The 27,810-nt window shown below is 43.8% G+C and overlaps 1 protein-coding gene across 3 annotated transcripts in view; it reads right to left on the bottom strand.

Moving 5' to 3' along the window:
- LOC102229272 (disabled homolog 1-like) overlaps positions 1-24,275 on the bottom strand; it is a 64,876-nt gene extending 40,601 nt beyond the window's left edge. For 2 of the 3 annotated variants that reach the window (XM_005811020.3, XM_023335084.1), the window contains exons 1-2: positions 23,811-24,275; positions 472-1,102 (exon numbers count right to left, since the gene is read on the bottom strand). In XM_005811020.3, the coding sequence (XP_005811077.1) occupies positions 472-541 (70 nt within the window). In that variant the 5' untranslated portion in view covers positions 542-1,102; positions 23,811-24,275. Of the gene's footprint in view, positions 1-471; positions 1,103-22,961; positions 23,024-23,810 lie in introns of those variants that run through there. The other variant, XM_023335083.1, reaches the window with a different exon arrangement.
- Between the last annotated feature and the right edge of the window lie 3,535 nt (positions 24,276-27,810).

Here is a 27,810-nt window from a genome sequence, read left to right as displayed (position 1 = left end):
GTCATTGAAAAAAAGTCACTTGTTTCCAGTCATAAGTCAATTTCTTGGTTCATCTCTAGTCATAATCGTGCGTAGGAGGACAAAACGTAGCCAAGACCTTTTCTTAATGCCTCACCCAATCAGGGCCTCTAATAATGCCTCAGTCCGTTTATCCATCTTATGCTTCATCATGTACTACTAAACCAGCGCTTCTCAATTCCGGTCCTCAGGCCCCCCTGCTCTGCATGTTTTAGATGTGGCTCTATTTCAGAACAGCTGATCCAAATGATTGCATGATCCCTTCTGCAGTCATCAAGTACTGCAGAAGCCTGTTAATCAGCCACAGATTCAATCCAGGTGTGTGACAGAAGGGGACCACCTAAAACATGCAGGGCAGAGGGGGCCTGAGGACCGGAATTGAGAAACACTTCACTAAACAGACACCAGCCTGTCAACGAAACTTAAAAATTGCTCTGTTAGAACTGAACGTACCTCTGATCCTCCTGGACTCCTTTCGCTGGCTGGTTTTGACACCCGACTGGACCTCGGCCTCTGCTGACATCCTCCACCGCTGAGTCCCTTGTCCTGCTCACAGCAGATCCACCATGGGTTTAGCAGCACACTCGCTGACCCCCCTCGATCTCCCAGTGTTCGATTCGCCCTCCGTCGGCTCTCCGTGTCTCTCACAGCGGCTCTTTGGTACGGATAATCTCAGTCAAATCCATGGCGACGTGTCTGATACTCCTCAACAAATAAAGATCCGGCGTCAATAGATGCGCCCCGTCACTGCTGGTCCGCGGCGTTTGAGCAACGCCGGGCAAAACATCGAAGAGCCGATTGAATTATGAGCCGAACGATCCTCTGGAGGGGCGGCTTCAGATCAGATTTGACATCCTCCGGAGTGCACCCGAGTTCTCACAGTGAAGGTCAAGTATCACATGGTTTCCACTGTTGCTCTTTACGAAGGTTCACCTATTGCTCAGGAGCAATCCCCCTGGGGGAGACTTGCAACACTGACTGAATCAAATATTGTTCTTCAGAATAGGTCAGAAGTGGATATTATTCTTTGTTGGAGCACTTCAGATGTGGGTTAGCAGCCCATCACAGTCTGTAGCTCTCAGCACTGCAAGGCAAGGAGACAGAGATAACAAATGTTAAGCTACAGGTGGTTAAAAATTAAAATGACACGTGCTCCCTTGTTCACTCATTACAGTACTCGCGTATAAAATGGCGGGCAGCAATTTAACAAATCAACAAAGATGTTATTATCTCTTCTTGATCATCAATCCTTAATGAGCGTGCAGCTAATGCTCCCTGCTGTAGCGGCCACCCATGAAGAAGACCTCTGGTGAAATATTTAACAGTCTCACTTTATGTACTGCTCATGAGTAAATACAGAACAGCAAACCATGACCGGCGCTGCTGTTGCACGCAAAGCAAATTTTCGGAGGATGGACTGCTAATGGGTCCAACAGCAGGAGAGGAGGGGAGAGGCTGTTTCAAAGCAAACGGTGGCGGCGCCACTCCTGGCACCGTGAACTGGAAACCCCCGCATTGTTTTTTAATGCCCTTGAATCATCCGCCGCTGACACGGGCCAAGCCGTGCCAAGCTGGCACGGCGGCTGCCGCGGCTTCGGTTGGCGAGTTGAGGTGCCATTGTCGGGGAAAGAGAGGACAGAAAAGAAACTGGGCACTGGGAGTAGCAGGGAGTACACTGTCATGTCTGACATTGTGTGACATTGTTCGAAGTTTGTTTCCAAGGGGGACCCTTGTCAGTTTCCCCCCAGAAAGACTTTTGTAAACGGCCACGACAGGAAGGATAGCTACTGGGGAAACTGAAAGCACCAACGAGCGGTGTATCAGGAGACCTTTCATTCAATCATGGACAAAAGATTATAAAAGTCAACACTTCTAATGTCAAACTAATCTGAAAGTAAAATTCAAGTCAAAAACAAGTAATTACTGCAAAAACACCAAGTAGTTTTGGTCTAGTTTCTAGTGCAAATATATTAGTATAGCTGAAATAAGACAAAACAAAGTACTATTTCCATTAGCAGCTTATTTCACTTATAGCATGGGAAAATGATTTTTCCCATGTCAATCTGTCAATGGAACTAGTACTTCTTCATCAATGTAAAGGAATTATTGACTTAAAACAAGCTGCTATATCTTGCTGAAAAGTTACCCATGAGTTAGTTTTGTGTTATTTCAAGTGTACTAAGATATTTGCACTGGATCGTCCAAATATTTTCTCCTTTTTTAAATCAGAAGTGATATAAAAAGGACAGTGAGGGAAGTGAAAGAAATTTTCAATGAGAACTGGATGTGTTTTACATGCAACAACAATTTCCTGTATTGCTTTTATGTCTGAACAATGAAGTCGAGCAAAATTATATATAGAAAAACATCATCCTGGCCTAGCTAAAATCTCCAACAACCATGCTGTTATCTGATGAACTCTGAACTGAACATGAGCTTTCGGGCCACAATTCTAATTCTAAATCTAAATCCAGCATCATATTTACAAATGATGACGGTGCCACAACCACAACCCTTCATTTAAAATGCCAACAAAGGTTTGGGCACATTTGTAATGGCCTACTCAGGTCAACAAGGATTGTAGATAAAGTTTTGGAACGAGGTTGACATGATTTGTGCATGTGAAGAGGAAGGATAGTGAACATATTGGACAAAATGAAGAGAGCTCTAGGATGATGTGAAAAAGAAGATGAGCCAGTGAGACAAAGAGGGACGCGAGATGAAACCCGTTGAGGCGACCCACAAAGCGACCGGCTGAACAACGAAGAAAAGAAGTGAACTGTTTTGCTCAGACATGTTCCATTTCCTCCGTCAACAGCTGGTAACCGAGGATGACTCATCACCACGAGTCACAGTTCGGATTCGTCCGACTATAGTGTCACAGTCCGCGTCCGCTCATAAGTCTGATAATGTCACCCAGGTCCAGCGGCGAAGGAGCAGTCTACGCCGAGAGTCCGTCCCGGCATACGAGGTATTGGCGTGTCGGCGGACGGAGAGGTATTCTCCGTGTCACAAAGAACCTTATCAGAATGTAATTTTCATTACCAATGAGAGAGATATGCCTCATTGTATTAGAGCGAAGAGCGACTTAATGTGATGTATGGCTGCTTTTCAGAGCCAATGCTATCTAGGTCACCCAGACTCCCCAGTCTGCTCCGTGTTTTAACAGCTCCCACTGTCGAGCAGGATTTGGGTCAGAGTTAACGAGCATCACTCATTTTTCCAGCTTACTCTCAACTGTTAGGGGATGTCAAAAGAACACCCCCACCCCCCAACCCTGCTGCAAAAGTGGCCATTTATTTATTTATTTATTCTCTCTCACTTTGGCACCTCCTCTGTGAAGTGCAAAGGGAGCCCTCCTCGAGCAAAGCCGGTTTCGCTTCGCCTGGATATCCTCCGCTTCCTGCCGTCAGGGCCCGTTTCTGTTTTCATCTCCGTCTGCCAGAGAGTCTGAGACGATACTCGGAGTTGTTTGCTTTCTGATTCACTTAGAGTTCCTTCCCCCTGCACACAGTTTACCGAACAAAAACAGGCATTTTGTATCTTTAACCTGACGTGCGTCTTCCCAGCCGTTGAGCGCATCAATCACTCTTGAGCACAAAGAGAGGGAACTTTTTTCACCAGCCCGGATTGTTCGGTGAGGGAGCGATTATGTCATTAACGTACACGCCATTCAATCAGGAATTTGCTTGACACGATGATTTTTGTTTGCGATTAAATAAAAACTGAGATCCCCCCCCACTTTGATTTACGTTGCCGAGAAACAAAAGCGGATAATTAATGTCAATTATCTCCCTCCGGATGTCTCTGTGGATAGAGATAACTCATTAAGTGTGATCAGTTTTTCAATCATTTTTTTACTGCCTTCGTGATATAATGGGCAATCAACTGAGCGCGAGTTGATTCTTTTCTTAAATTCTTTTCTTTCTTCAAATCAGATCATTCCGGAGTTTCTCCTTTCAAGCTGTGGCGTCGCGGCACAGTGACATCTCCTCCAGAGGCTGATTTTTAATAGACCCCACAATCAGCCTCATATTGTGAAACAAGCAAGCCTCGGTGCATCCTGCCACTGATGAGCAACAAAAGGTTGAACAGCCATCTATCACTGGATATGGCCAATTAAACCTCCGTTCACCGTGGACGCTTCAGGCCTGCGGATCACGCACGCACACACGCGCGCGCGCGCGCTCTCCTGTTAGAGAATAAAGGAAGCCCGCTCTCTCCCAAGGATCTTTCCTGCCTTCCGCTCCAAGGCTGGCGTGGCCCCCGGGAAGCTGCTGGAGCATTTTGCTCGACCGACAGACCGGCTCTGGCACCTCGCGCTGGTCATCTTCGTTACAAAATGCCTCCCAGCTCATGGACTGGGACAGTTCTGTCACAACCTGGCCCATCTCCGAGCTATAGCCGGCCGTGTTCCCTAGAGTCACCCGCGGTGGCAATCAGCTGCGTCCGTCAATAGAAGCAGCCTTTCATCTGCGCTGTTGTGGAATAATTAATTTGGACCCTTATATTCTACTCTGCATCAGCTTTTATCAGCCTCACAATCAAGGATAAGTTCAAGTCACTTGTAAGCGGCCTTACACGCGTCTAATTGCCATTAAATCCATGATAAGGTTAATGTGCCTTCGTTGGGCTAATTATTCCTGACTACAGTAGAGAGTGGTTGACTGGCATGAAGCTCTTTGTGCTAATACATCATTCTGTTAGAACGAGAATCTACACTGCTTTCGGAATTCAGCTCTCATTTTACTGATACCCTTAAATAAAATCGAGTGCAACCAGTTCTCCTAGAAGTCGAGAAGCCAAGACATGGTCGTCCACCCAAACTGGACGAAGCTGTTGTAAAAGGTTTATAATAGAATATATTGATACAGGTATGCTCTCAAATATGTCAGCAAATATGGAAGAAATGGCAAGAAGAACATCAGATGTTTAGATTCAGACCCTTTTATACAAATTATACGTTGGGGTGTGATTGGGTCTACATACAGCTTTAATTGTCGTTTGCTGCTGTGGTTTCTTGGTTTTGTTTTTTTTCCTCTTTCTGCAGGTTTAGAGGCAGACTGGGCTTGTGCTCCCTCTATGCTTCTCTCGTCTACTCCCATCTTCTTCTTTCCCCTTCTCGCCACCTTTCTTCCTTTAATTTCTGTTGCTCCACTTGCAAGCGTTGCTTGTAAATCGGGGACGCTGTCGCTACCATGTTTTACCGTTGTAAAACACGATAAAGTAGCATAATACTGTGGGGATGTTTTACACCAGCTGGCACAGAGAAGCTGTTGGAGACTTAAAACTCCGGCGACTGTTCACAATCCAGCAGGACAACCTCCTCAAACATACCAACAACATATAAAAGATTGGTTTAGATGCAACCGTATTTATGTGCTAGGACGGTCCAGTCAAAGTCCAGGCCTGAATCATATGGGATATATGTAGACATATATGGCTTAAAATGACGTTGACAGATGTTCTCTGTACCTTAATCTCAGTCGGGTTGGACAGCTACATGCCACACTTTTAAGCCGTTACATGTAAAACAGTTTGAAAATCAAGTATTTTTTTTCTTCCACGTCACGATTATGTGCTGTTTTGTGTAAAGTTTGTGGCTGCATCCTAACAAAAAGCGGAACAAGTTTAACGGGTATATCTCGCCTCTCCAGTACAGACCAGAAAGCAGTGAAATTCTTTCAAAGTTTTATATCAAACATTTGATTTCAGGGTCAATGCCGACGCTGAAATGTTGTAGACGAGTAGCAACCTCTCTTTCTCCTGGTACTCCTGTGAGAACTGCTGAGGTCGTTCATGCGCGCCCCGTTTGGGTCCGCCTCATTCCGACAAGATGGAGGACCTTTGACGGTGGAACAGTCAAGTATACAATCATGAAAGGTGAAGAAAAAGGAAAACAAAACAAAAAAAACATACAGTAAAACTTAACTGTATGCACTGGAAGCACTCATTTGAGTCGAAAACAGCGCCCCTCGTTGTTTCAGGTTCACTGAGTGCAGCTGGGCAACTAAATAAGCAACGCTACACAGTTGCTTTGCTGCGCTGATTTATGTCAGCACAGGCCTGGGAGCTGTGCACCCGGTTAGGATCGTCTTTAACATGGCAGCCCCTCACTGCCCTCTGAAGTGCTGCTGCAGCAGCGCTTACCCAGATCAGCTGCAGGATAATCAGCACCTATTCATGCTGAAGCAAAAACCGGGGATAAATAAGTTTTTTTTTTCCCTCGGCTATATGACAGATATGAAGAGCTACGTTCCCTTTAGAGGCCTCGAGACACAAATAATGCAGCTTGTGTTGGAAGTTTGTATTGGACAGACTATAACAGACGTATTCAGGCTAATCTAGTGTCACCAGCTCCCTATGGTAGGAGCGCACAGCGGCGTGACAAGATCTCTAGCTGTTTACATCTGACACCAACTAACTAGTTGCTAATATACCCTTGCTAGCTTTCTAACTACTGCTACCCTAGCTAGATATATTGCTAGCTAGGGTAAGCAGTCTACTCTTGCTACTCTACAGTAGATTGTAGTTTATCAGCAGCTAGTTACTTGTAGCCTCAAGGGACTCAAATCACAGATGACATATGCACATGACTCAGACTTCTGCGTGACAGAATAGTCCCACAAGTAGACAAGTAAGCCTTTTGTGCACAAAATGCACGTTTCATCGTACAGAAGTGAGCCAATGGCAATAAATAAAAAAATTTTTTTATCCCATGACAAATATAAAAAAACTAGCTAGCTAAATAAATATTTTTTTTAAAAAATCACAAAAAAAACTAACTTTTTAGCTAGCTAGCTTTTTTACATTTGACACGGACTCACTAGCTGAATAACTGATTAACTAGCTGTTAATATACCCTTGCTAGTTATTGCTAACCCAGTTGGCTATATTCATAGCTAGGGTAGCAATATACAGTACTCTTGCTACTCTAGCCAGTAAAGGTATATTAGTAGTCAAATTTAGCCTCAACTGACCTAAATCACAAAAGACATCTGCACACGTGACAGAAAAGTCTTGCGATAATAACAGATAAAAATCGAGCTTGACCCTGTAAGATGAAACAGTCCAGCCATGACAAATGTTTTTTTTTAACAAATTTGACATTTTAAACCCTTAATTTTAGAAGAATTTTACCAGAATTTAAGACTTTTTAAAGACACCCTGTACAATCTGTCGTTCTATTCGTCGTGTGGTGGAGGTCCGGAGAACCGGCTCCTGGAACCGTCTTACAGCACTTAATTGGCGTGGCCTGGCTTTCCAGAACACCTCTGGCGATACTCTGCTGCTCCCCCCCCCCGAGGAGTCTTTAATTTGCTGCTGATTTGGTTTGTTGTTGTGCCGCGTCTCGGTGTCTGAACAGTGTGTCAAACAGCCTATTCACCGCGCTGGGATGGTGGGAGAGAGGGAACTGGGTGGGCTCCAGCAGGCCTGGCAAACACTTCACGGCCAAATCTTTCTCCGTCTCTGCTGCTCTTTTTTTGATTCGCTCTAAACAAATCGGTCCTAATGCTGCATTTTTTTCCCCCCTTTTCTTTTTACCATTTTTTTCTCTCACTCCTCCTGCCTTTTGTTCTTATTTGTCCTATTTTTCCTTTTTTTTCTCCCTCTCTTCTAGCATAATGCTGTGAATAAAAAAAAGGTTGAAGCATGTTTTCTTTTGCTGCCATCCCACCTCTGCCTTCGTTATTGAGCAACAAAGAACTGCAATCACAAGGGCTCAGTCATTATTTCATGCAAAGAGTAATTAATGAGACAATTAGGGCTTTTTTCCCCCTTCTCTCTCTGTTCTCTCGTAACTAAATAAATAGCCAAAAGGTGTCCTCTTTAATCGCACGCGAGTCATGGACAAAATAGACACACAAGCAGCTTCCTTCATTGAACTCGACAGCAAACAGCTGTTTGTAATGTTGTTTCTACTCTTTGTGCCACCCAAAAAATGGAAAAAAAAAACTCACAAATTTGACTCGGGAACGCTGTAGACAGGGAACGTGACTACAGAGACTTCGTGTTGTCGAGATAAAAGTCAGCATGATCAAAACTGGTGAGCACAAAAAGTCTGCGAAGCTGCAGCAACGAAGCAGAGGGGAAGCACCACCACGGAAACTTTTTGTTTATCTACCTTTTCCGTCACACTGCGACGCATCAAACGCGCGAAGCTGAAGGACAGTTTCACTTAATGAGCGGTTTACAATAGAGTGCTGTGCTCTGGGTTTTGAAGCTTCTTCGTTTGGCACAAAAAAAAAAAAAAAATGTCTAAAATGAGACATGTTTCTGTTGCTGGGTTTCTGTTTTATCAGCTGCCTAGTATGTGGGGATGGAGGAGAAACTCAAAAGATTTGGTATAAGCTACAGAAGCCTCTAAAGCATCAGTGATCATTTTTGCTTTAGATGAACTTGGCCAATGCAGCAATATTAATATCAAATATCGATATCGGTCAAAATTTTCATATTGCCGCATGCCTATTTAAAAACTGCAAAATTTCAATGCAAAAGTGGACAAACTGAGAAAAAGACAAACAAACAAATGCCGATTAATTACTGCATATGTCGTGCTACCACAGGTCACTTTGGAGAAAGCAAACCTCAAAGCAAGAAAACTTCATGTACCGGTTACATTTTTTTAAAGAAGTGCTTTGATAAGTGACTCATTAACCGAATAATCATTTTTCTAAGTAGACCAATGAATCTTTTTTGTATGAATTTAATCAAACTTAGAAAACTTTTGGCCTGTAGCATGAACATCCAGAGGGACGTCAACGCGAGCCGTTTACTCAAATCGGTTTCTGTGACGGCTACCTCCTTCTCTTTCCCGCTGTCTGATTGCGAGAGGCTAAAGTCCATCCATTACTCTAACCCTAACCCTAGGTCAGAAGTTTGAATATGTCTCAAACTTAAATAAAAAACCATCGGTGTCAGCGATACAGGCCGGGTATTTACTTGGTATTGGGTCGAAAGCAAAATATGAAGTTTTGCGCATTTATTTACATTTATTACAACCTGATACTAGTAAAACTGGGCTGCTGGATTTATTTGGTGACTGAAAGCTGAATGTCTGGCTCCAAATCAAATAAATGGAAACTTGATGAATAAACAGTTTTTCCGTAATGTGGGTCTGAAGGCAGTAACACAACTTTATATTTTTCTACTAAAAGAATAAGTTGCTAGGATTTGGATTTGGAAAATCTTCCTTGTTTTCTTTGGGGGGGGTTGTTGCAGCGATAGAAGTCCTCATTTATTTACGGTGTCCAACCAGAACGCCTGACAAAAAAAAAAGCGAGCAACATCGCTCAAAGAAAAACTTGTCGAACACACATTGCTGCGGAGCTGCTTGTGCGTTTTCACGACTCCATTGTTTTGTTCTTTTCGCGGGTGGCTCTGCGCACAGGAAGAAATGAAATAATTTATACCGGCGCTTTCGTTACCTTTCCGTTCAGCGGCATTTTGAGTTGATTTGATTTTGTTTTTGCCGCCCCGTTATTCCCACAAAGTGCCTTTATTTTTTTCTTCGTACATTTTCTCCTGAGAGAAGCTTTGATGTTGCTCATTTTCTTCCGCTGGAAACCGTCAGGGTTTTTTTTTGTTTTGTTTTTGTTTTCGTGAAACAAAAACCGACTTTAAAACACGCTTAGAGGAACACACAAACACAAAGCACACGCTAACCGTCTGCTCCCCTGGTGACAATCCAGTGTGTGAGCTTGTAATTAGTGAGCGTCCCACCACACCTCAACTTCTCTCATTAATCTCACATGAGTGATTAGGCTGCCGCGACGTATGGAACCGCGGGAGGTGTGAATCTGGGTGTGAAACTGTTGTCATCTCATATGTTATCGCACTCTTGGGATTGTCGCCGAGCGGAGGGTTCAAACCGCGGCAGGCACAGCCCATTGGCACCTAATCATGCCGCTAATGATAAGTGATACACTCGCCTCCTTCTCATTACAACGGCGTCGCAAGGTCAGGGTCTGGCGCAGCTCTCGCCGCTCCCTCTGTTTTCACTTGTTTTTGTATAAACCCGGAGCGGAGGCTGGATGAAGGTTCCCCTGCCCCCCCCCCCCCCCCCGCGGAGTGAGGGCCTCTGAATGTGACACTTGACGGCTGATGAAAGCAAAGCGTCGGGGGTAGCCTCCGACTGCGACGCTCTGATGAAAAGTGATCTGAAGGGTCTCGTCAGAAGACGTCATGCTGACCGCTTGCCGCCGCTGTGCCAGATGCTTTTGTTCGACGCAGCTCGGCATCAAAACTACGGCGGCGCTCTTCCCTGCTGGTGCCGCGCGGCGAAGACGCAAACCGGGGTAATTAGGAAGCGAGCAAAGGCCCGAACCGGAGCACAGCTCTAGGCCTGCTACGCGACATTGGGAGCAACCGCAAACTTCAGGGTATGTTATTGAGACTTTATGTAAACCCCCACCAAAAAGTTACATTTTAGACTCCAGAGCTTTTTGTTTCACGTTTGCTGTGTTGCAAAACTGCGTATAGAAGTTTTTATGGCTTTGTTTCACCAGTAGCTTTAATTCTTCTTAGTCTTACGTGACGATGGGATGTATGACTAACAGTTGTCCTGCTGACTGATTCGCCTACCTAAATGGTAAATCTCTTGTACTCGTCCAGCCTTTTATCTAGTTTAGAAGACCCCAACGCGCTTCACACTGCATTCAGCCATTCACCCATTCACACACACCCCTTCACACACCGATGGTGCCAAGCTACTGGACTGCAGCCACAGCTGCCCTGGGGCAATCTGACAAAGGTGAGTCATGAGTGCCACTACTAGTCAAGGCAGTGAATTGTCTTGTCCAAAGACAAAACGACAGATGGACAGAGTGGGGTTCGAACCAGCAACCCACCAGTTACAACACACACTCCTACCACCACTGCCACCAAAGTAGGATCTCTGCAGCTCCTCCAAAGTTACCATGTTGGCTGGTGCTTTGATTTATCGTCTCCTAGCTTGACTAGATGAGCTGGATGGTGGTGAGAATTCATCCCCTACTCGCTGGGTTGCTGGTTTGAATCCCGCTCTGTCTGTCTCCTTTGTTGTGTCTTTGGTCAAGACACTTCACCCGCTTTGCCTGACCTATGACCTGTCGTCACCGGGTTTTGCCATCTTTGATCTTCTTCATACCGGACCCCGGTGTGCCCTGGGTCAACGTGAAGCTGTTTTGTTTTTTTGCAGAATACACTTTACATATTTTGTGTTTACAATCACATGCGATCCTGATGGAATGAATCACATCTTGTTTAATTTAAAAAATAATAATAATCAAAAGCTAGTTTAGCTAGTTTTTTCTTTTCTTTTTTTAAATGAGGTAAATTCAAAACATAAATCCAAACCAAATCATTTCCTTCTTGATTAAATCTTAAGATGGGCTCCCTTTGGAACTGCATGGTATTGATGAACAAAGCTGGCTTGTGAAATAAGACCCCGGGGCCCCATCCTTTGGCAGAGCGAGAGGGATAATTCTTTGCCCCCGGGGTATCGGAGCAAGATAATCCACCCTTTGCCCAGGGATTACTTTTCCTTCCATTCGATTTATGATCTGCGCATGTGACGTGTCTCAACTTGATGCGCTGCTTCAAAGCAAACATTCTGGTGCCATTTCTGCAAACGGATCAGTAAATAAATGTACCAGGACATCAGGAAGAGCAGTTCTGAGGATGTTTTAAAAGCCAAGTTTAAAGTTCATTCCTTTTAAACTCCACTTTTTTTTTTTGCTTTATTGCCTTCTTGCCGTTTTATCCGTTTCTGATCTGTACCATCTTATTTTGTCTTGTATGTCTTTGAAAGCACTTTATACATAAAGTTATTACTTTTGTTATGAATAATCCTTTTACCAATGGATATTTGTTATAATTTAATTATCTTGATTATAAAAATGCATAAAAGCGAGTGGAAACAAATTGCTTCTTTTAAAAAAAGGGGAAGGAAAAAACACACAATTGTTTTGGTGGAATTCAAACCCCACAAGGATGGCAAAAAGCTCCACAAGCCGAACTGAACGCCTCAATTACCTCCAGGGTACCGAAGAAGCACTGCAGCAGGCAGACGTGGCAGATACAATATTTAAATTGACTGTCAGCGGAAGAAAAATGCTGCCAAGCTCCTATTTGATTACATATTTCATAAAACACAACCACAAACGGGGGTCCTCGAACGCATCCCTGCCTCTCTCACCCCGAGCCGCCGCCCTTCCCGTCCGCGGAGGTTCGGCTCGCGGACCAGGATGCAAGCGGAGGACCACGCCGCTCAGAGGTGATGAATGCTCCGCCGCTCGCGGAGTCTCCTGCCGCGCGTCTGTGGCGGCAGATGAATGAGGAGGAGAGGCCGCAAATTGGGTCACGCGAGCGGAGCGTTTCTGGGTAACGCGGTGAAAACGCCGGAGGAGCGCAGTCGGGTCGGCGCACACGTCTACAACTGGGGCAGAGCGACTCTCGGCTGAAGTTGATTTGCTTTTCTCGTGACGGGGCTCGCCGGCTGCTGGCGCTCGGAGAGGTTCTGCTTTAATTTGTGAAGACGTGAAAAGATGTTTCGCGGCACGCAGGGAGTCGTCGCTTTGAAAGCCGCGGCCTCGAACAAATCCGCGTCGCTCCGAAAGTTCTAGAAGGAAGGAGGCTCAATGCCGCGTAGGAAGACGAAAACGGCGGAAGGCAAATTAGCAGCCGTCAAGTTAGTTTATGCGAGTTATTTTAGCAAAACATAATACTGATTGACAGCAAATATGCTTTTCCGTGCACTTATATGAGTGTCTAAAGTCAAATTGAGCTTAATAAAGTACAAACACAAACCTGTCACTCTTTTAGATGCAAGTTTAGAAACAACTTATAAAAAGCAAACTCATCCAGATTTTTGAAGGAAAGCACAAATTTCCAATTCAGTTTGGAGGAAACTGTGCCTCCAACTCTAACTTAAAATCAAGCTGGGCTGAGTAGTAAATTTATTTATTTATTTATTTATTTATTTTTTTGGTTGGCCATAGCCCAATGATAGGTAGTTTAATTTTTCTCTCAAAATCAAACAAAAGAGTTAATCATTTCCTTTTTATCAAATAAATTAAACAATTTTTAATGTTTCAGGGTCAGGTTCTAAAAAAAATGGTGCCTATTCTGATTTTCATTTCTTACCTAATGGTAGAAGTAGAAAAAATAATCAGTAACACACGGTTTCCCCCAGTATATTACAGGACTGGCGGCCCGCCATGCTTTACTAGCCCCACCGCCAGGCTAAGCCTTTCTTGTTTATGTTTATAGGGAAATAAATAAATAAATCGCTTTTGTTTTTTTTTGTTTTTTAAAGCCGTATTGCAAGTGACTCTGTTGCTCTGAGCCAATCTGCACTGGCGGAGCAGATTTATTCCTAAAAGCTAAAAGATATGTTTATAGAAGACAGGCTTATAGTTTATTCATTTAAAGCCGGACCAATCACACCGCTGGCGCCTCTGCACGTTGCTTCATTCGCTGCAGCAGTTGGATTAAGTTAGCCTCTTTGTTGATCGCTCGTGCCTCCTTTCACTCAAACTTGACACAGGCTGACCTGTATGGATATTTACATCAATCCCCTGTGAGGAATTGTGTTTCTTTCTGGAGTTTGTGATCACGGTAGGAGTTTAAACCCCACCGCGTTAGCTCTGGCTGTGCAGCTTTATGTAAACCTCAGGAATAACTTGTAGGGGCTTTCAGAGGTGCGTTGAGCAAGCGGTGAGAATGATTTATATTTGTGGACAAAGAATTTTGTGCGGCTTTTACATCTCAACAAGCTGCCCAGCGTGTTGCTCTGTCTACGCTGATAAAGTTTATGTCCGTGGTCCCGGTTGGCCGGAGCGTTAGTGGTTAACGAACCAGCACTGACCTCATCATGCAGATTTAACCCTCGTCTCACAGTATACATTTATTTTTATATATATATATATATACTAGCCCACCCTTTAGTATTATTTTTCCGGTTATGATGCATCAAACCATATCAAATGCCTCGTCCACTTAGTCAGACAGAGGTAATGTGCGCGGAGATCTGAGAAGCTGGACCAACCGAAATAGTTTTCTGTGTCTCCTTTTTAAAAACTCAACAGACACGAAATTGAAGCGCTACTAAAGCCACTTTAGCAGCATTAAATTAAATCTCCCGTTTGTTGAGCGTCTCTGCGCAGTGCAGCGGGTTTAACGATTGCAGGGCCGGTCCAAGGCTGTATAATATTCAGAATCTGACATAGGGGCCGGTCGTGCTGCTAAAAACATCAGCACCTCTAACAGCTTCTGTGTCAGATTTAGTGAAATCTGGAAGAGGGGGAGTAGTTTATTGGCCAACCTCAAAAGCGATAAGTTATAATTGCAGTTTACTAGTTTGTATTTGTGGGCAAACAGAGCTCAAACTCAAAGATTAAACTCACAGCATCAGATTGTTGCTATGGTAACAAAACAATCTAAAGCCCCTTTTGCACAGTACAGCCAGACCCGGGCTGACCCGGGTCGTTCTGGCTTAAATACAGGGCTGATCGTTTTTGCAATAGCACTTCCAGCCCGGTACCACCCGGCTCCCTGGAACCCCAAGAGCTGTGGTTCCAATCGGGCCGGCCAGACCGGGCTGGTTTGGAGTTAGCTGTTGATTGGTTCAATGGCTGCGGGGGCGGGACAAAGACCAGATAAAATATTACCCAGTAATATTTTTACATTTCCTGTGTACTCAACATCTTTTAATACAAAAACACGGTGGACCACCGGAGGACCGCCTTGACGCCCCGACCACCGGGCTTAGCTAGTTTTCTATGGGAAACCCTGGTAACAATTATCTGTGGCCGAGCTGCAATGCAAAGAATTAGAAACTCATAGATGTGCATTCACAAAGCTATTATTACTCTCGAAGTATGTACAGACTAGAGTTTGGGGAAGGTTCTGCACTAATGCTAGCATGTTAGCCTGCCACGGTTTTTGTATGACTTGTTGATATTTTGGCACATGACATACGAAGTTAAATGTGTTGATAAAAAGTTGTTCTCCTGCTTCCTAAACGTAGCACTTTATTTTAAACACAGCACAATTAACGATGGGATAATACGTATTTTCCAGAATGGAAAACCTAGGAACCTCCAGCAGCCAATACAGTCTCTCTTTCCACTGTCCTAATCATTATAAAAGGTGAAAAATGTTCAGATTGATAAGGGAAACTCTGAATTGTCCCACTATCTTGCAGTTTTACAAGCTGTGTGCATGGAAGCAGGTCGGCAGCGCTACAGCTTGCTGGGAACGGATGAGATGTAAAATCACAAACAGCTGAAGAAACAAGCATCACAAGTGGAGTTCAGTCAAAGACTTCGATTCCAGCCGTTTGAATCAGCCATGATCGAGATCAAGTTCAAGTATCTCTGTTAATCTACAAGGAGTGATGTGTTTTATCCCTTAATAAACCCCCCGAAACATGCAAGACATGCCCCTTTCAATGCCTATTATCTGGAAATACTGTATAAAGGGTTTTCATATTACATTCCAATGGTTCTGATTTACTCTCTCATGTAGAGCTCAACTTTAGTTTAGTTTAATTAATCATACATTTTTAAATCCATAAAACCTCATTGCCTATGTATTGTGTGATATTTATGGCTGTGATTTCATTTCGTAATGAGCTCAGAGGTTAAACTCTTCAGACTGGGTGGGTGAGGCGAGGTGGTCAGCCCGCCGCTTTTACCTTTCAAGACCGGTAATGTAAAACGCTGTCTGTAAATACACGCGACGTTTTCCTTGAAAGCGTCAATCATTAACGTAACCCTGTGACATGAGAGCTCAAACCCGTCGACAGAAATAATATGACTGCGTGTGTGCACATGCCACATCGTCTCATATTCTATCACATATCTGGGCTGGAGCTCATTGTGTCAGTCAGCCTAAGGGCAGCTTTCCAATCTGGTCTAATTTCATTAATATAGGCACGTGGGTGCCTTTTTTTTTGGGTGGTGGGCGCTCGCATCAGGATGCGTGTGTGTGTGTGTATGTTTGGGGGGTGGGGGCTGAGGGTCCTTTACCTTGGCACAGATAAGAAGAGAAATTAGATTTGAGGGCGGATAGATCTTGTCGGCAGCCCAAGGCGCCTCTTGGCAAAGGAAGCAAAGTCAATACAGAGCGGAGCCTTTCTTTACTTCTTAAGATTTACAGTATCTGCAGCTCCACAGTCTCCTACTTCACTAGATGAATGAGTATTTCATTCGGTGCCAACTGGCGCACCACGAGTTGAGCTGAAGGTCATTGTGACTTATTTCCAGCTCAGAAACCGCACGGCCGGGGACGGGAAAGCACTGAAATCTCAACCGCCGAACTGTTTCAAGAGACGTTCGCGTAGACGACTCCGACCGTCTTGGGTCGACGGTGGCGCCAAAGACGGTTGAGGGCGCAGCTGAACATGGAGGGGAGGTGAGGGGGGACGCAGACTGTTGTCGAATCTTCAGGCATATGGCGGGTCGCCCCGTGCCTGCCAGCTAATTGAGTCCTAATGAATCATTGGTTTGGCGTGCTACATGCCCCTTGTGACGGCTGGTGTCATTGATGCATTGAAGATGCCCGCTTCGCTGGAAGTGAGGCAATAGGAGATAGGGGCGAGGGGCAGTGGTTGACTAGGACGAGGACGGGGCGGACACCCCCGGCTTCACGCCAAACACTTCGCTCCCTCTCCAGATGTTACACACCACTGCACAGGGCTCACTGCGCAGTGGAGGCAATTGTGCAATGGGCTGGCAATTCATTGCCCCATTTGACTCCAATAACACAACGTATGGTGTCGGGGTCGAGGCGCGTTCATCGACTCGACAGGGTCACTGAAATAAGTAACGCAGAGGTGCAAAAACAGTCGAGCTCACCGAGCCTTTTGCATACTTTAAAGATATTTCTATGTTGACCTGATTACATCCAACTAAAATGTGACAAAAGGGAAAAAAAGACACTGATTATAAGCAATTACTGGTAAATTTATTTGATTATTCGGGCGATATCAACTCCGTTATTGTTATTTCAATGGGTAGTGCAGAATAACTGCGATACAGGTGAAGGACTGCAAACCTCATATTAGTTGCGTGATTGGATACCGGCGAGGCATTGTGTAAATTCGTATTTAATACGACACAAAACACAAATGGAGTTGCAATTTTCAGCCTCATTATGAACAGAGGGAAGACAGACAGGGTAATATCCTGTATTCTGTGGGGGGAAGTAAATAGTCAACCTTTCTCCAATTTTATTCTGAAATTATGTTTCTAATGGGGTGTTTTTGTTTTGGAAAACAAAATGTTTATTTAGCCATGTTCCAATATTAAGTTTGATACCTTGCGTTCCTGCTTGTTAGTTTGAGTCGCACGCAGTTTAAAAAGGGAACACGAGGTGCTCTGTTACCTGTGTTGGTCTAAGCTAAAATTCTATGAATACAAATGTGAGTGTTTTAAGGTTGACATGCTGTATGTATGTTTGAGACTCTTCATTTTGAAATTTAACAGTTGGCAAAGCTAGTTTACGAAATCATTTATCTGGCAGATGTTTAGGTAACACAGAAGAAAGGGTAAAAATGACAAGATGTGAATAATATGCCAGTACCGGTTATTTGATAGTCACTGACATTGCAAAATTTGTCACAGCACTAAACAAGCACTTGAGTTAAAATAACTCAAAGGCTATTTTAGTGTTTACTGTTTATAGGTCTGGGATTATGGATTTATTAAACATTTATATTTAAAAGAAAACCGAAGGTTTAAAGAGCATTTTCATATTTAAAACCACATTAGTTTGAGAAACAGCTACAAATATGTCACTCATATCTTGACTGGATGATTCTTGCCTCATTTACCTACAGTTTATATATAAATTTGATTCTTATGTGTTCTTTAACAACGTTCTTTTTGTGAACCTGATATCATATTTTCTTCTCTTTATTAGTAAAAATTTCATTTTGCAAGAAACACAGAGAAATTCTCAATATTGGGTGGCTAACAGCTAGCATAGTAGGAGTATGTGTATGTTTTTTTTAGCTAACTTTAGCTATTTAAGAAAAAGGCTAAACAAAAATGTTCTTATTTTTGTAATGTAGCATTATTTGAATGCTAAATGTCCACACTTTCACAAGACAATGTTGCTTTTTTGTCTGCTAGATGCAGAACAGACTGATGGAAAGCAATTAACGCGAATGCTAGAGCTGGCAGCCTTAATCGTGATAATTTTTTACTTGTAGCAGACGCCATTGGGCTAATTTCCCCTACATAGCGCTGTATCCAGTAGATATGAGCATTTAAGTTTCTGTTGTTTGAATGGGCTAAAATTAGGAAGTCCAATATTAAGTTTGACATTTAAGTTGGGGATTTATTATCTACTCATTAAAATGTATAAGAATCTTCAGAAAATCCATTAGATCTTTTTATTTAGGCATGAAATGAGGCATAAATTTCATGCTTAAATAGTTGCCACTAAGGTAAGAAAACATCCACTCCTGCTAACTTCTGGTGTTTGGCAAGTGGCTGCAGGTATTTATAGCTCTGACTCCAATCAGCACTGAACACGGCATCTTGAGTGGAAAAAGTTCATTTTCAATCAGGTCGCTGCTTTAATAAGCGCAAGGCCGATCACAGGTTACTTTCAAACATAAACAGGGTTTAAAACAGAAGCATTGTGGGGAAAAAAGACGACCACATCGATGAGCTCTCTGCAAACGGCTGCCGATTCAACCTTGGTCTAAGTTTTTAGAAAGTTTGTTCATGAGAAACTAATCCAGCACACATCTCAATCTAGACGTCTGTGGACATGGTGTACCTGTTGTTCTGGTCTTAAATGCAAAACAATGAGAACAGGCAAAGAAGCTAATCAGTTTGGTAGGTGTACCTTTAACAGACTTCAAATTAAAAGTCCCCTACTTTTAGTAGACATGTTTAGCCAATTAGAGGTTCAACTTGTTCCTTTAGATGTTACTTTAAGACTTTATGATGTTATTTATTTTACTACATCAAAGTGAAAATTGAATGCCCCTTATATAATTCCAACATCTCATCTTGTAGTGCCCATCTCGTTTAGTCGTCATGACCCCATAAAGGTCATTCACCCCCTTTATGCACCTCTACCTGAGCAATTCCTCATCATAGCCTCTGACCTTCATCCACCAACAGCCACATATTACCTAACTACTGCCAAATAATAACCAAGAACTCATTATGTATGTACTGGTGACCTGTCCAGGTTGTACCCCGTCTCTTGCCCAATGACCGCTGGAGACCCACCATGACCCTTCAGACGATGGATGACAAATGATGTTGCCCGTCCATTAAAACTGCTTGTACAGTCCTGGCAAAAATAAGCTAACCATTTGAATCTAAGCATGTATACAAGAGAGTTGGATGAATATTTTCTAGTCTTTTCCAAAGCAAAAAGCTCATTTTCAAAATTGAACCTAATTTCAAGAGACACATGCCAAAAATTGTAAACGGAGTACAACTTTCCCACTGCAGGAGCCAGGTGGTGATTACCAAAGCTCAGGATAATGTGATCATCAGCAGGCGTGACAACCCCCATAACAACCAGCTGTTGAGATAGTTTGTGGCTCCACAGAGTACAGGTGCCTGTTAAACACCGTAACAAGGTGGAGAAAACACCAATGACCTTAGAGCAGGAAGGCTTTCTGCTGAAAATAAATTGGCAAAAGGTCATAAGGTCACTTCCAAACAATCAACAGCCAATCATTCAGCTGTGACAAAAATTATTCGCCTGTGGGAACATTTAAGGCAGTTGTCAGTCTTCCCAGGATGTGACTTCCCTTAAATTTACCCAAAGGTCAGATTATGCTATGCTTTCAGATGCTGTAAAAAAGCCTCTTAACTTTAAGCAACATGGAAGCAAATTTCCACTGACGATATAATTTTGCAAGGTACGCGCTTCAATCACACGAGTCACATGACCAACAACCGGCTGTTACTACTGCCGGAAAAGACGAAGAAGAGGACAGGAAGTGGTAGGAAGGTGATGGTGCGGCAAGTTTTTTAATGACTTATCACGTGAAGAAATGTAATCGTGTGATTTTAATTGCGCTTCTGATTTAATGGAAACACCGCGACCACAAAATTGTTTGGTTTTTTTCAACATTAGCAGAAAATCAACAAATTTTCCGTACATTTGTAATTACCAAAATTGCCTTTATTCTTCTTTTGGTTTTCCATCACCAGGAACTCCCTGCCACTTTCCATGAGTTTAGTCATTCCATGTCATCCCGGAAAGAAAATCCATTCAGTAGTTGAGTAAACTTGAGGGAGTTCGTGCAGATATAAACTTGTCTGATGTGAGAGAGAGAAAGAAAAAAGAGTATACGGTGATAGAAGACCAGGCCTCCAGCTATTTCAAAGTCAAGAGACAATGTCATGTTGAATTGAAAATATCGTTCCAGAATATGCTCAGATACAACAACAAAAAAAGGGAAAAGCCACTTTTAGTAATTCACAGCAACTGCAAAACGGGGAGGAAAAAAAAGACAATCCTAATTGGATAAGATATATTTCCCCTGAGATGCATTTGCTGCCATGAGCTAAATTAAGTGTCTTGATTCCAGAGGGAGGCCCAACAAAAAAGCTCTTACTGGAGAAGTTAATGCTCTCTAGTGTTTTGTTGAGCTCCATCTTAAGCCCTGCCTCTCACACTGGCCTGTGAAGAACTGTCTTGGGATGACAACTGAAAATTGCGCGGTGTGTGTAGATTGCAGTGCGAGTGTGTGTATCCATACATCTTAGAACTGAGACGGCGAGCGGAGATTATGATCCATGGCAAAACACCCTAAGTAAGGAGATTATAAGGAGGGCGAGGGGGGAGTTCGGCTGACCGGCTAAAGCGGCCGCGAACTTTGGCATGCCAACCTTTGCTCCCTTCCAACTAATCTACGACATTGTTTCAGCATGACTTCATTTCAACGAATCCTGCATACATTACACAGCAGCATTATTGGGCCACATCCTGGCTCCAAGGCTGCAAGCTGTTACTGCGCTCAACACTTTCACTATACTGTTACTATACTGAAGCGGCCCAGGCTATCTTATGTGGGCCTGCTGCTACACAGGCACTCGAGCATAAAACACGGGGCATCGTGGGAGACATATGGCTCGGTAATGAACTTTGCAGTTGCACTGGTAATGTTGGCTTTTGATCGCGTGCTGGTTGGGATTTCCAGACAAAGTTCCAAACAAGAAGAAACAGAGAAGATAAATGCTAAAACATTCAATCTGTAAGTAGAGTCATTTTGAAAACGTTTTTTGTACCTAATGTCAGTTCCTGGTTTTTTCTTTTTTTACATAAAAGAGAAGTATGGTCATCAACTTCCTTGCATCAAACCATCTGTCCCTAACTTTTATCATATTTGTAGTAAACAAAGTTTATTAAAGTACATGCTGTTGGTTGACGAGTTTCTAGGCCAAAATAGTGGGAATTCTTAGTTTTAGGATTTTTTTTTTAGATTTGACCTGCTAATCCGCAATCAGAGCTGATCAAGGAAAGACTGGCCAATTCTGATCTCCTGCCCACTGATTGGTGCATGTTTAATCTTGAGAGGGTGGAGATCCCATGAGATTCCAAAGTTTACTGATAGACTGATAAAAATAATAATAATAAAATGTATTATGGGGGAAGTGCGTCTACAAAGAAAGAAACTCTCAGAAATGACAAGTGTATATGATAACCTTACTAAAATAATGGCCTAAGTTATATTTAGCCAAAAATATATTTTGTAGGGATGCACCGATAGTTTCCTTAATTTTGAGAGATCGGGGATTGGCCGATTTTTACAGGTGAAGCTGATGTCATCCACCGATTTTATCTACCTCAGCAAAAGTTAAAAAAATCAACCACTGTCCTTTTCTGCTCTCCCTTCAGAGAGGTTTGACTGACAGACCGGCCCACCAAGTTATTCCTGCATGTTTACAGAATATGACCCCACTGCTGCCAATTCAGCAACTTTCTCACTTTATTGAGGAACATTTCAGACAAAAAAAAATAATAAAAAAATGATATCGGTCAAAATCGAAATCGGCAGGTCAGGCTTTTTTAAAAGGTCGGTGATCGGTCAGAAAAACGCCAATCAGTGCTGCCCTAATATTTTGCCAATAAAAAGTGAGCAATAATTTTTTTTGACTTAGGCCATTATTTTAAGAAGGTGACAATGTCCATATTGTGTTGCAAAAATATTGGAAAATATTAAATATCCAAAATTATTGTACAATTAATATGACAATTATTATGACAATGCAAACACAGTTTGCATCAGTTCAGCAAGCTAACAGCGCATTCAATTTCCGGTATGTCACGGACCAACATTAGCGATTGGGTAAAATCAGATCAGATTTGTTTCTCCATAGCCCAGAGGCCCAGCTGCTCTGTACGGAGTAAATAGCGCTGAACAAGAGGCTGGTTTTTATCAAGCTAGCATTCATGAAACCATTTATACATTTCTATCCATTGGTGTGCAGGTGTTTCTACCAATCTACTGCAATTTGCATAAGCTAAGACAATTTTCGTGGGTAGGGAATGAAAACTAGCATTAGCATTAGCCCTGTCGCCCACATCCTTCTAATCTAGCTAGCTTGGCTACAACAAGCTAGCTGTAGCTAACACACAGCATCCTGATTCCCAAAGGCACAATTAGGTATGTCTAATACAACATATCATTGATCTAGTTGTCAAATGAAAATATGTATAGATTAAAATACTTTGCGTACTGTATCAGATATATTGATTAATTTAAATACAAAACTGCTAATTAGAATAATAAATAAATAAATGAGCAGTTTTAGCCCATCAACTCTTGCCCATTCTCTCTCTATTTAATTCACACACAAAAATATTGAGCATATAAAACTGTCTGCCTGAAGGGGACAATAAATTTAATGGGGTGGCCCCTGCCCGCCCCTGGGGCCTCCTTGGTGGGCTGTCAGCTGAACAGGATGAATCTTTACCTCCACCCGAAACTTTTCAGAGGCGCTCGCGGGAGTCGGAGAGAGACTCGTGCCCCACCGGCTTTAACAGATGCGCAATTTCTGCGTCGGTGAACAGACGCGCTCCCCGTCCACAGGTCCTCACAGCGTCTTCCCCCCACCACCACCATCCCCAGCCCTCTTCTGCACTGAAATCAATGATTCTCCCGAGGTTCTGCGTCATCGTTCAGCCGTTCACCTATAGCGTCAGAGCGCGTGAACATGCAGTGCCTTTGAAGATGACTTCCTGCTGTTGCAGCAGAATATCTCCTCATTTGAATATTTGTGGAGCAGAGGGGTGTGTAGGTGTGTGTGTGGAGGAGATGGAAGGGGCTAACCTTTTTTTTTTTTCTAATACTTGTATGATTAGAAGAAATCTTGTCGCCTGGAGCAATGAAGCAACAGGGCCGCGCGCGCTGTTCGGCTCATGTACGTCAATCATACGAACAGGGCAAAAAAAAAAATGTCAGCCTCTGATGTTTGCGCAGTCCAATACGGGACAGCAGCTTGTTTGACAGTACTACACAGGACTCCACATCCAGCCCCAGCGCAATCACGCATCGGGCTTCCGCCTGCATTTCCGAGCGCATAAATGTCTCATTTCTCCTCCGCATGCGTCTCAGTCGGCCAGAGCGGACCGGTCCGCAGCCCGTCTCTCCCCCCGCACCACCACCACCACCAGCAGCAGCAACAGCAGCAGGAGCCCCGATCAGCGGCATCCAGCAGCGCATACAATCCCGACGTGTCGGCTCAGCATCCTCACCCAGCTCTCCACAGTTTCTCAAAGACTCGCCGGCGACGGAGAAAGTCACAAACGAAGGCACCACTTACCTTTTTTTTGCCCCCCCCCTCTCTCTCGCTCTCAGCGGCTGCTCCTCTCTGAAGAGTCCCATGTATGCGTTTTAATCCACATCTGTGTGTCCCACCACCACACGCACACACTTCATTTGTGCGCTCTATTTTCTCCCCCCACGGTGAAGGAGGAAGAGAGAGGAAGAGAGAGACAGAGAGTTGGGGGGTGGGAAGAGGAGGAGAGATCGAGTCTAAGAAAATCCATGTTTTAGTTCCGTTTTACAGGACGCACAAGGTGAAATCACAATGACTTTCCCTCTATGCATGCTCAGAATTTCTCCCCATCTCTCTGAAATCCTCTGTCTTGTCCTCCTTTTCCACCCCTTTGCCTTCTTCTTCTGCGTCTTCTTCTTCTTCTCCTCTCCAGCTCTGAAGTTGCCTGGTTACCCCTGTTTCTCATTCAAGGAGGCAGAAGCGCAGCATACAGCGGCCAATCATAGCGGCAGCCCGAGAGATTAACTATTTCTTGGCTCCGCTTTTCCACTTTCAGGCTACAAAAAAAAGAAAGGAAAAAAAAAAGAGGAGAGTAGGCGGGGAGAACTGGGCCCCCGGTGACGGGAAAAAATTAAAATGCACAGAGAATAATATATAGAGAGAGAAAGGGATGAGGAGGGTTGGGGGGGGGGGGGCATTCGTTGGATGGGGGATGGGGGCGTAGGGGATTAAAGATTTCAGAAAAATAAAAGGATTCTGGAGAGGAGGAGGGACCAGTTGCCACTTATCAGCACAACAAAGAAGTAAAGTGAATAATATTCCAGTTTCACAGGCTGTTCTGCAAACTTCAGAGACGCTGTCCTCCAGAGGACAATCTGTTTTTAAGGAGCAGAGATCCATCTCATTTCTGAAGACCCTCCCAAAAAGCAATCCATCAGGGTCATTGATCATCCCTCCTTTAACCAGCCATCCATCACGTAGGAGACCCCCACCACCACATCTCCTCCCCCCCCACTCACCCCTGTCCCAGTCCAGTCACCTCATCATACGCTGTATTGATTTCAATTCCATTCCTCCCTTTACCAGGGTTAAAGGTGCAGAGGGGAGCATGCCAGGTTCAATCACTGCGACACTGCACACATGGTGGGGGTATGGGGGCACCTTAATGATCACCTGCCTTGATGGTCCGCTCAATGAATGGGGGTCTTCCACATCCAGGTCGGGCCCTTTGACACTAGCATAGAACTGTCTGAGACAAGCGCACACCGCTGGCTGCAGACTGGCCTCCGCGGGGTGCCGGACGGAGCTGCCGGTGCATTATGGGGGAGCAGCAGGGGGTCCTGACAGCAAGACGGTGAGCTTCTAGAAGAGACGGAATACTGCTGTGCTGGGATGAGGAGGGACTGACGCCCTGGGAGCACACAGCTCACAGCTGGGAGCATTCCTGTACAGATATCCCATGCAGCGATTCGTACCTTTACGCAGACTTTTAGGTCTTTAATGCAAGCAATGCGGTCCCAACGTTACGGCTGCGCTCCAAACACACACACCTCGGCATGTTTGACTTTGATTTTATAGGCTGAAGAAAAGTAGGCCACCGTTGCGAAAAGTGGAGAGAATTGGATGTGTGGTTTTCAACGTCTCTATACAAATAGAAATCTGGAAAGTGTTGATATTTTCTCATTGGTATTTTGCCTCTTTTCGTCTAACGGTCCTAGATAAATCCGTTGCAATTACTACCCTGCAGATGTTGCCTGATTTATAAATGCAGCTCACCTGTTCATCCATCCATTGTTGAGAGAACATTAGTGAACAAACATCATACAGACTATGGAATAAAGTTTAAAGTAGCATTACTTTAAACTTAAAACAAAAGAGCATTGTTTTAAGACAAAAGAGCATTGTTCATCCATTTGAAATTGAAATAAGTGTTGCAACACTTTCAAAACTTTAAAGTCAGGGTTCCTGCAACTTTTGGATGTGTGTCTGTCAACACACCTGAAGCACATAATTAGGTCACTAGCAGGACTCTGTGGATCCTGGGTACATGAGAAGGCAATTCAGTTCTTTGATTTGGGAGTGTTGGACTTGGGACATGTCAAAAGTTGTGAGACACGACCCTGGAAGACTGGAGTTTGAGCATTAATCGGATACAGTGAGATGGCCCGGTCTGGAGGCGCTTCAGAAATCCATAGTCAACGTAAGAATCTGTCAACAGGTCAACTATTGGCTATGAACTCCCCAAATCTGAACTTTTTAAAAAGTCCAGATTTCAACCCTAAATACCTACTCAGTAAATATTTTGAACCAAAATGGTGCAAATAGGGACACACATCATAAAAAGCTCAGGCTATACTGAAGGTTTTAATCTGCCTCCAGGATTTTTCCCAGTGAGACCTGCCCATCATGATGAGATGCTTGAATTTCCTCAGCTGGCTTCTTTCAGCGTGGTGGAGTAGCAGCCCTACTTCAAGGTTCCCCATATGATGAAGCTAATGTTCTCTCTAAAGCCGAGTCCAATCACCAACAAAGGAAAGTCATTTCACCTGCCTGTACCTTTAATATTGTCTTTTCAATCACGAACCATTGCTCATGAGCACGTAGCAGGGGCAGTATGAAATTAAAAGTTTGCTTTTTGCCTTAGTTTTTCCTTTACCACGATAGATTCCACCGGTAGAATTTGCCCTCCACCCCTGAGGAAGCAATCCACCTTTGTCCAGTTAAGAACCATGGCTTTAGACTTAGAGAAACTTACTCCCATCCATGCCACTTCACACTCTGTGGCAAACTGAAATCCACCATGAAGGTCATGAATTGAAGACACCAACAAAGCAACATCATCTGGAATACCAGAGGTTAGCTATCCTTATGCTTTGTTTCCACTGAGCGGTATGGCATGGCTCGATGTGGATGGTACACTGCTTGGTAGTCTAGAGCAGGGGTGGGCACTCCTGGTCCTCGAGGGCCGCTGTCCTGCAACTTTTAGATGCATCTCTACTTCAACACACCTGAGTCAAATAATGAGGTCGTTAACAGGACTCTGGAGAACTTGACTGCACTTAGGAGGTGATTCAGCTGTTGGATTCAGGTGTGTTGGACCAGGGAGACATCTAAGAGTTGCAGGACACCGGCCCTCGAGGACCAGGATTGCCCACCCCTGGTCTAGAGTATTCAGGAGAGTATTTCCCACTGGCAGTTTAATTCTCACTCAGGCCGCGTTAAACTGAAATGCCTAACACAATTGTTTGTCTTGTGCCTGTTGCAAACAGTGACATTTTTCTTTCCCCAAATCATAGGACTGTGTTGTTTGACACCAGTAGTTCTGTATTAACCATGTCTTATGGACTTAGAGCTGAAGGGGCGCTAGGAATAGTGTGGTACAGGTTGGTTGGATGGGCCACTTTGCGATAAGAGTTCTGAAACCCACCGGTCCATTCCTAATGAGGCGTTAGTTTCTCAAACCAGACGGAGCACTCTCCACAAACTCCACAAAGAGAACTGAAGACAAAGGGCAACCCTGGCAAAGTTCAGCACAGACAGAGCACATCCTCAACTTCTATGCCAAGAATGTGGACCCAGCCCTTGCTTGGAGTGTACAAGGACCAGATCGTCCTTGAAACTACACGTCTTTGTCATTGCCATGTTCCCGAGGGGGTTATGGGTGTTTGGTTCTCCAATCCACATGTCTTCTGTTAATCTGCCGAAGGCTTGCACTAGTCCCTTTGCTAGTTTTGTGGCTGACGCTGAGTGAATATTTCTAAATCTTTCTGCAGAAATTGAGACAAAATAATGAATATCCTTTGGGTATTTTGTATGCAGTGACGTAAGCTTTGAAAAAGATACAATTTCAAAGACGTTACTTTATTGTAGGAAAGACAACCCTATGACATTCTACATTTTGAATTTTACTTGGGAGTAGCTTTAAATTCTCACACTTAAAATTGCAGTGAAAAAAATATTGCTACTCATGCAAGTCTGGGCCCTAAAGTTTTCCTCCTTCCTTTTTTAACAATTTATTTGTCCATTTGTTTGCCTGCTAAGCTGT

This window comes from Xiphophorus maculatus, chromosome 6 (assembly GCF_002775205.1).
Source record: "Xiphophorus maculatus strain JP 163 A chromosome 6, X_maculatus-5.0-male, whole genome shotgun sequence".
Taxonomy (NCBI): Eukaryota; Metazoa; Chordata; class Actinopteri; order Cyprinodontiformes; family Poeciliidae; genus Xiphophorus; species Xiphophorus maculatus.
Note: the sequence above shows the minus strand (reverse complement) of the source record. Positions and strands in the feature narration are given on the sequence as shown.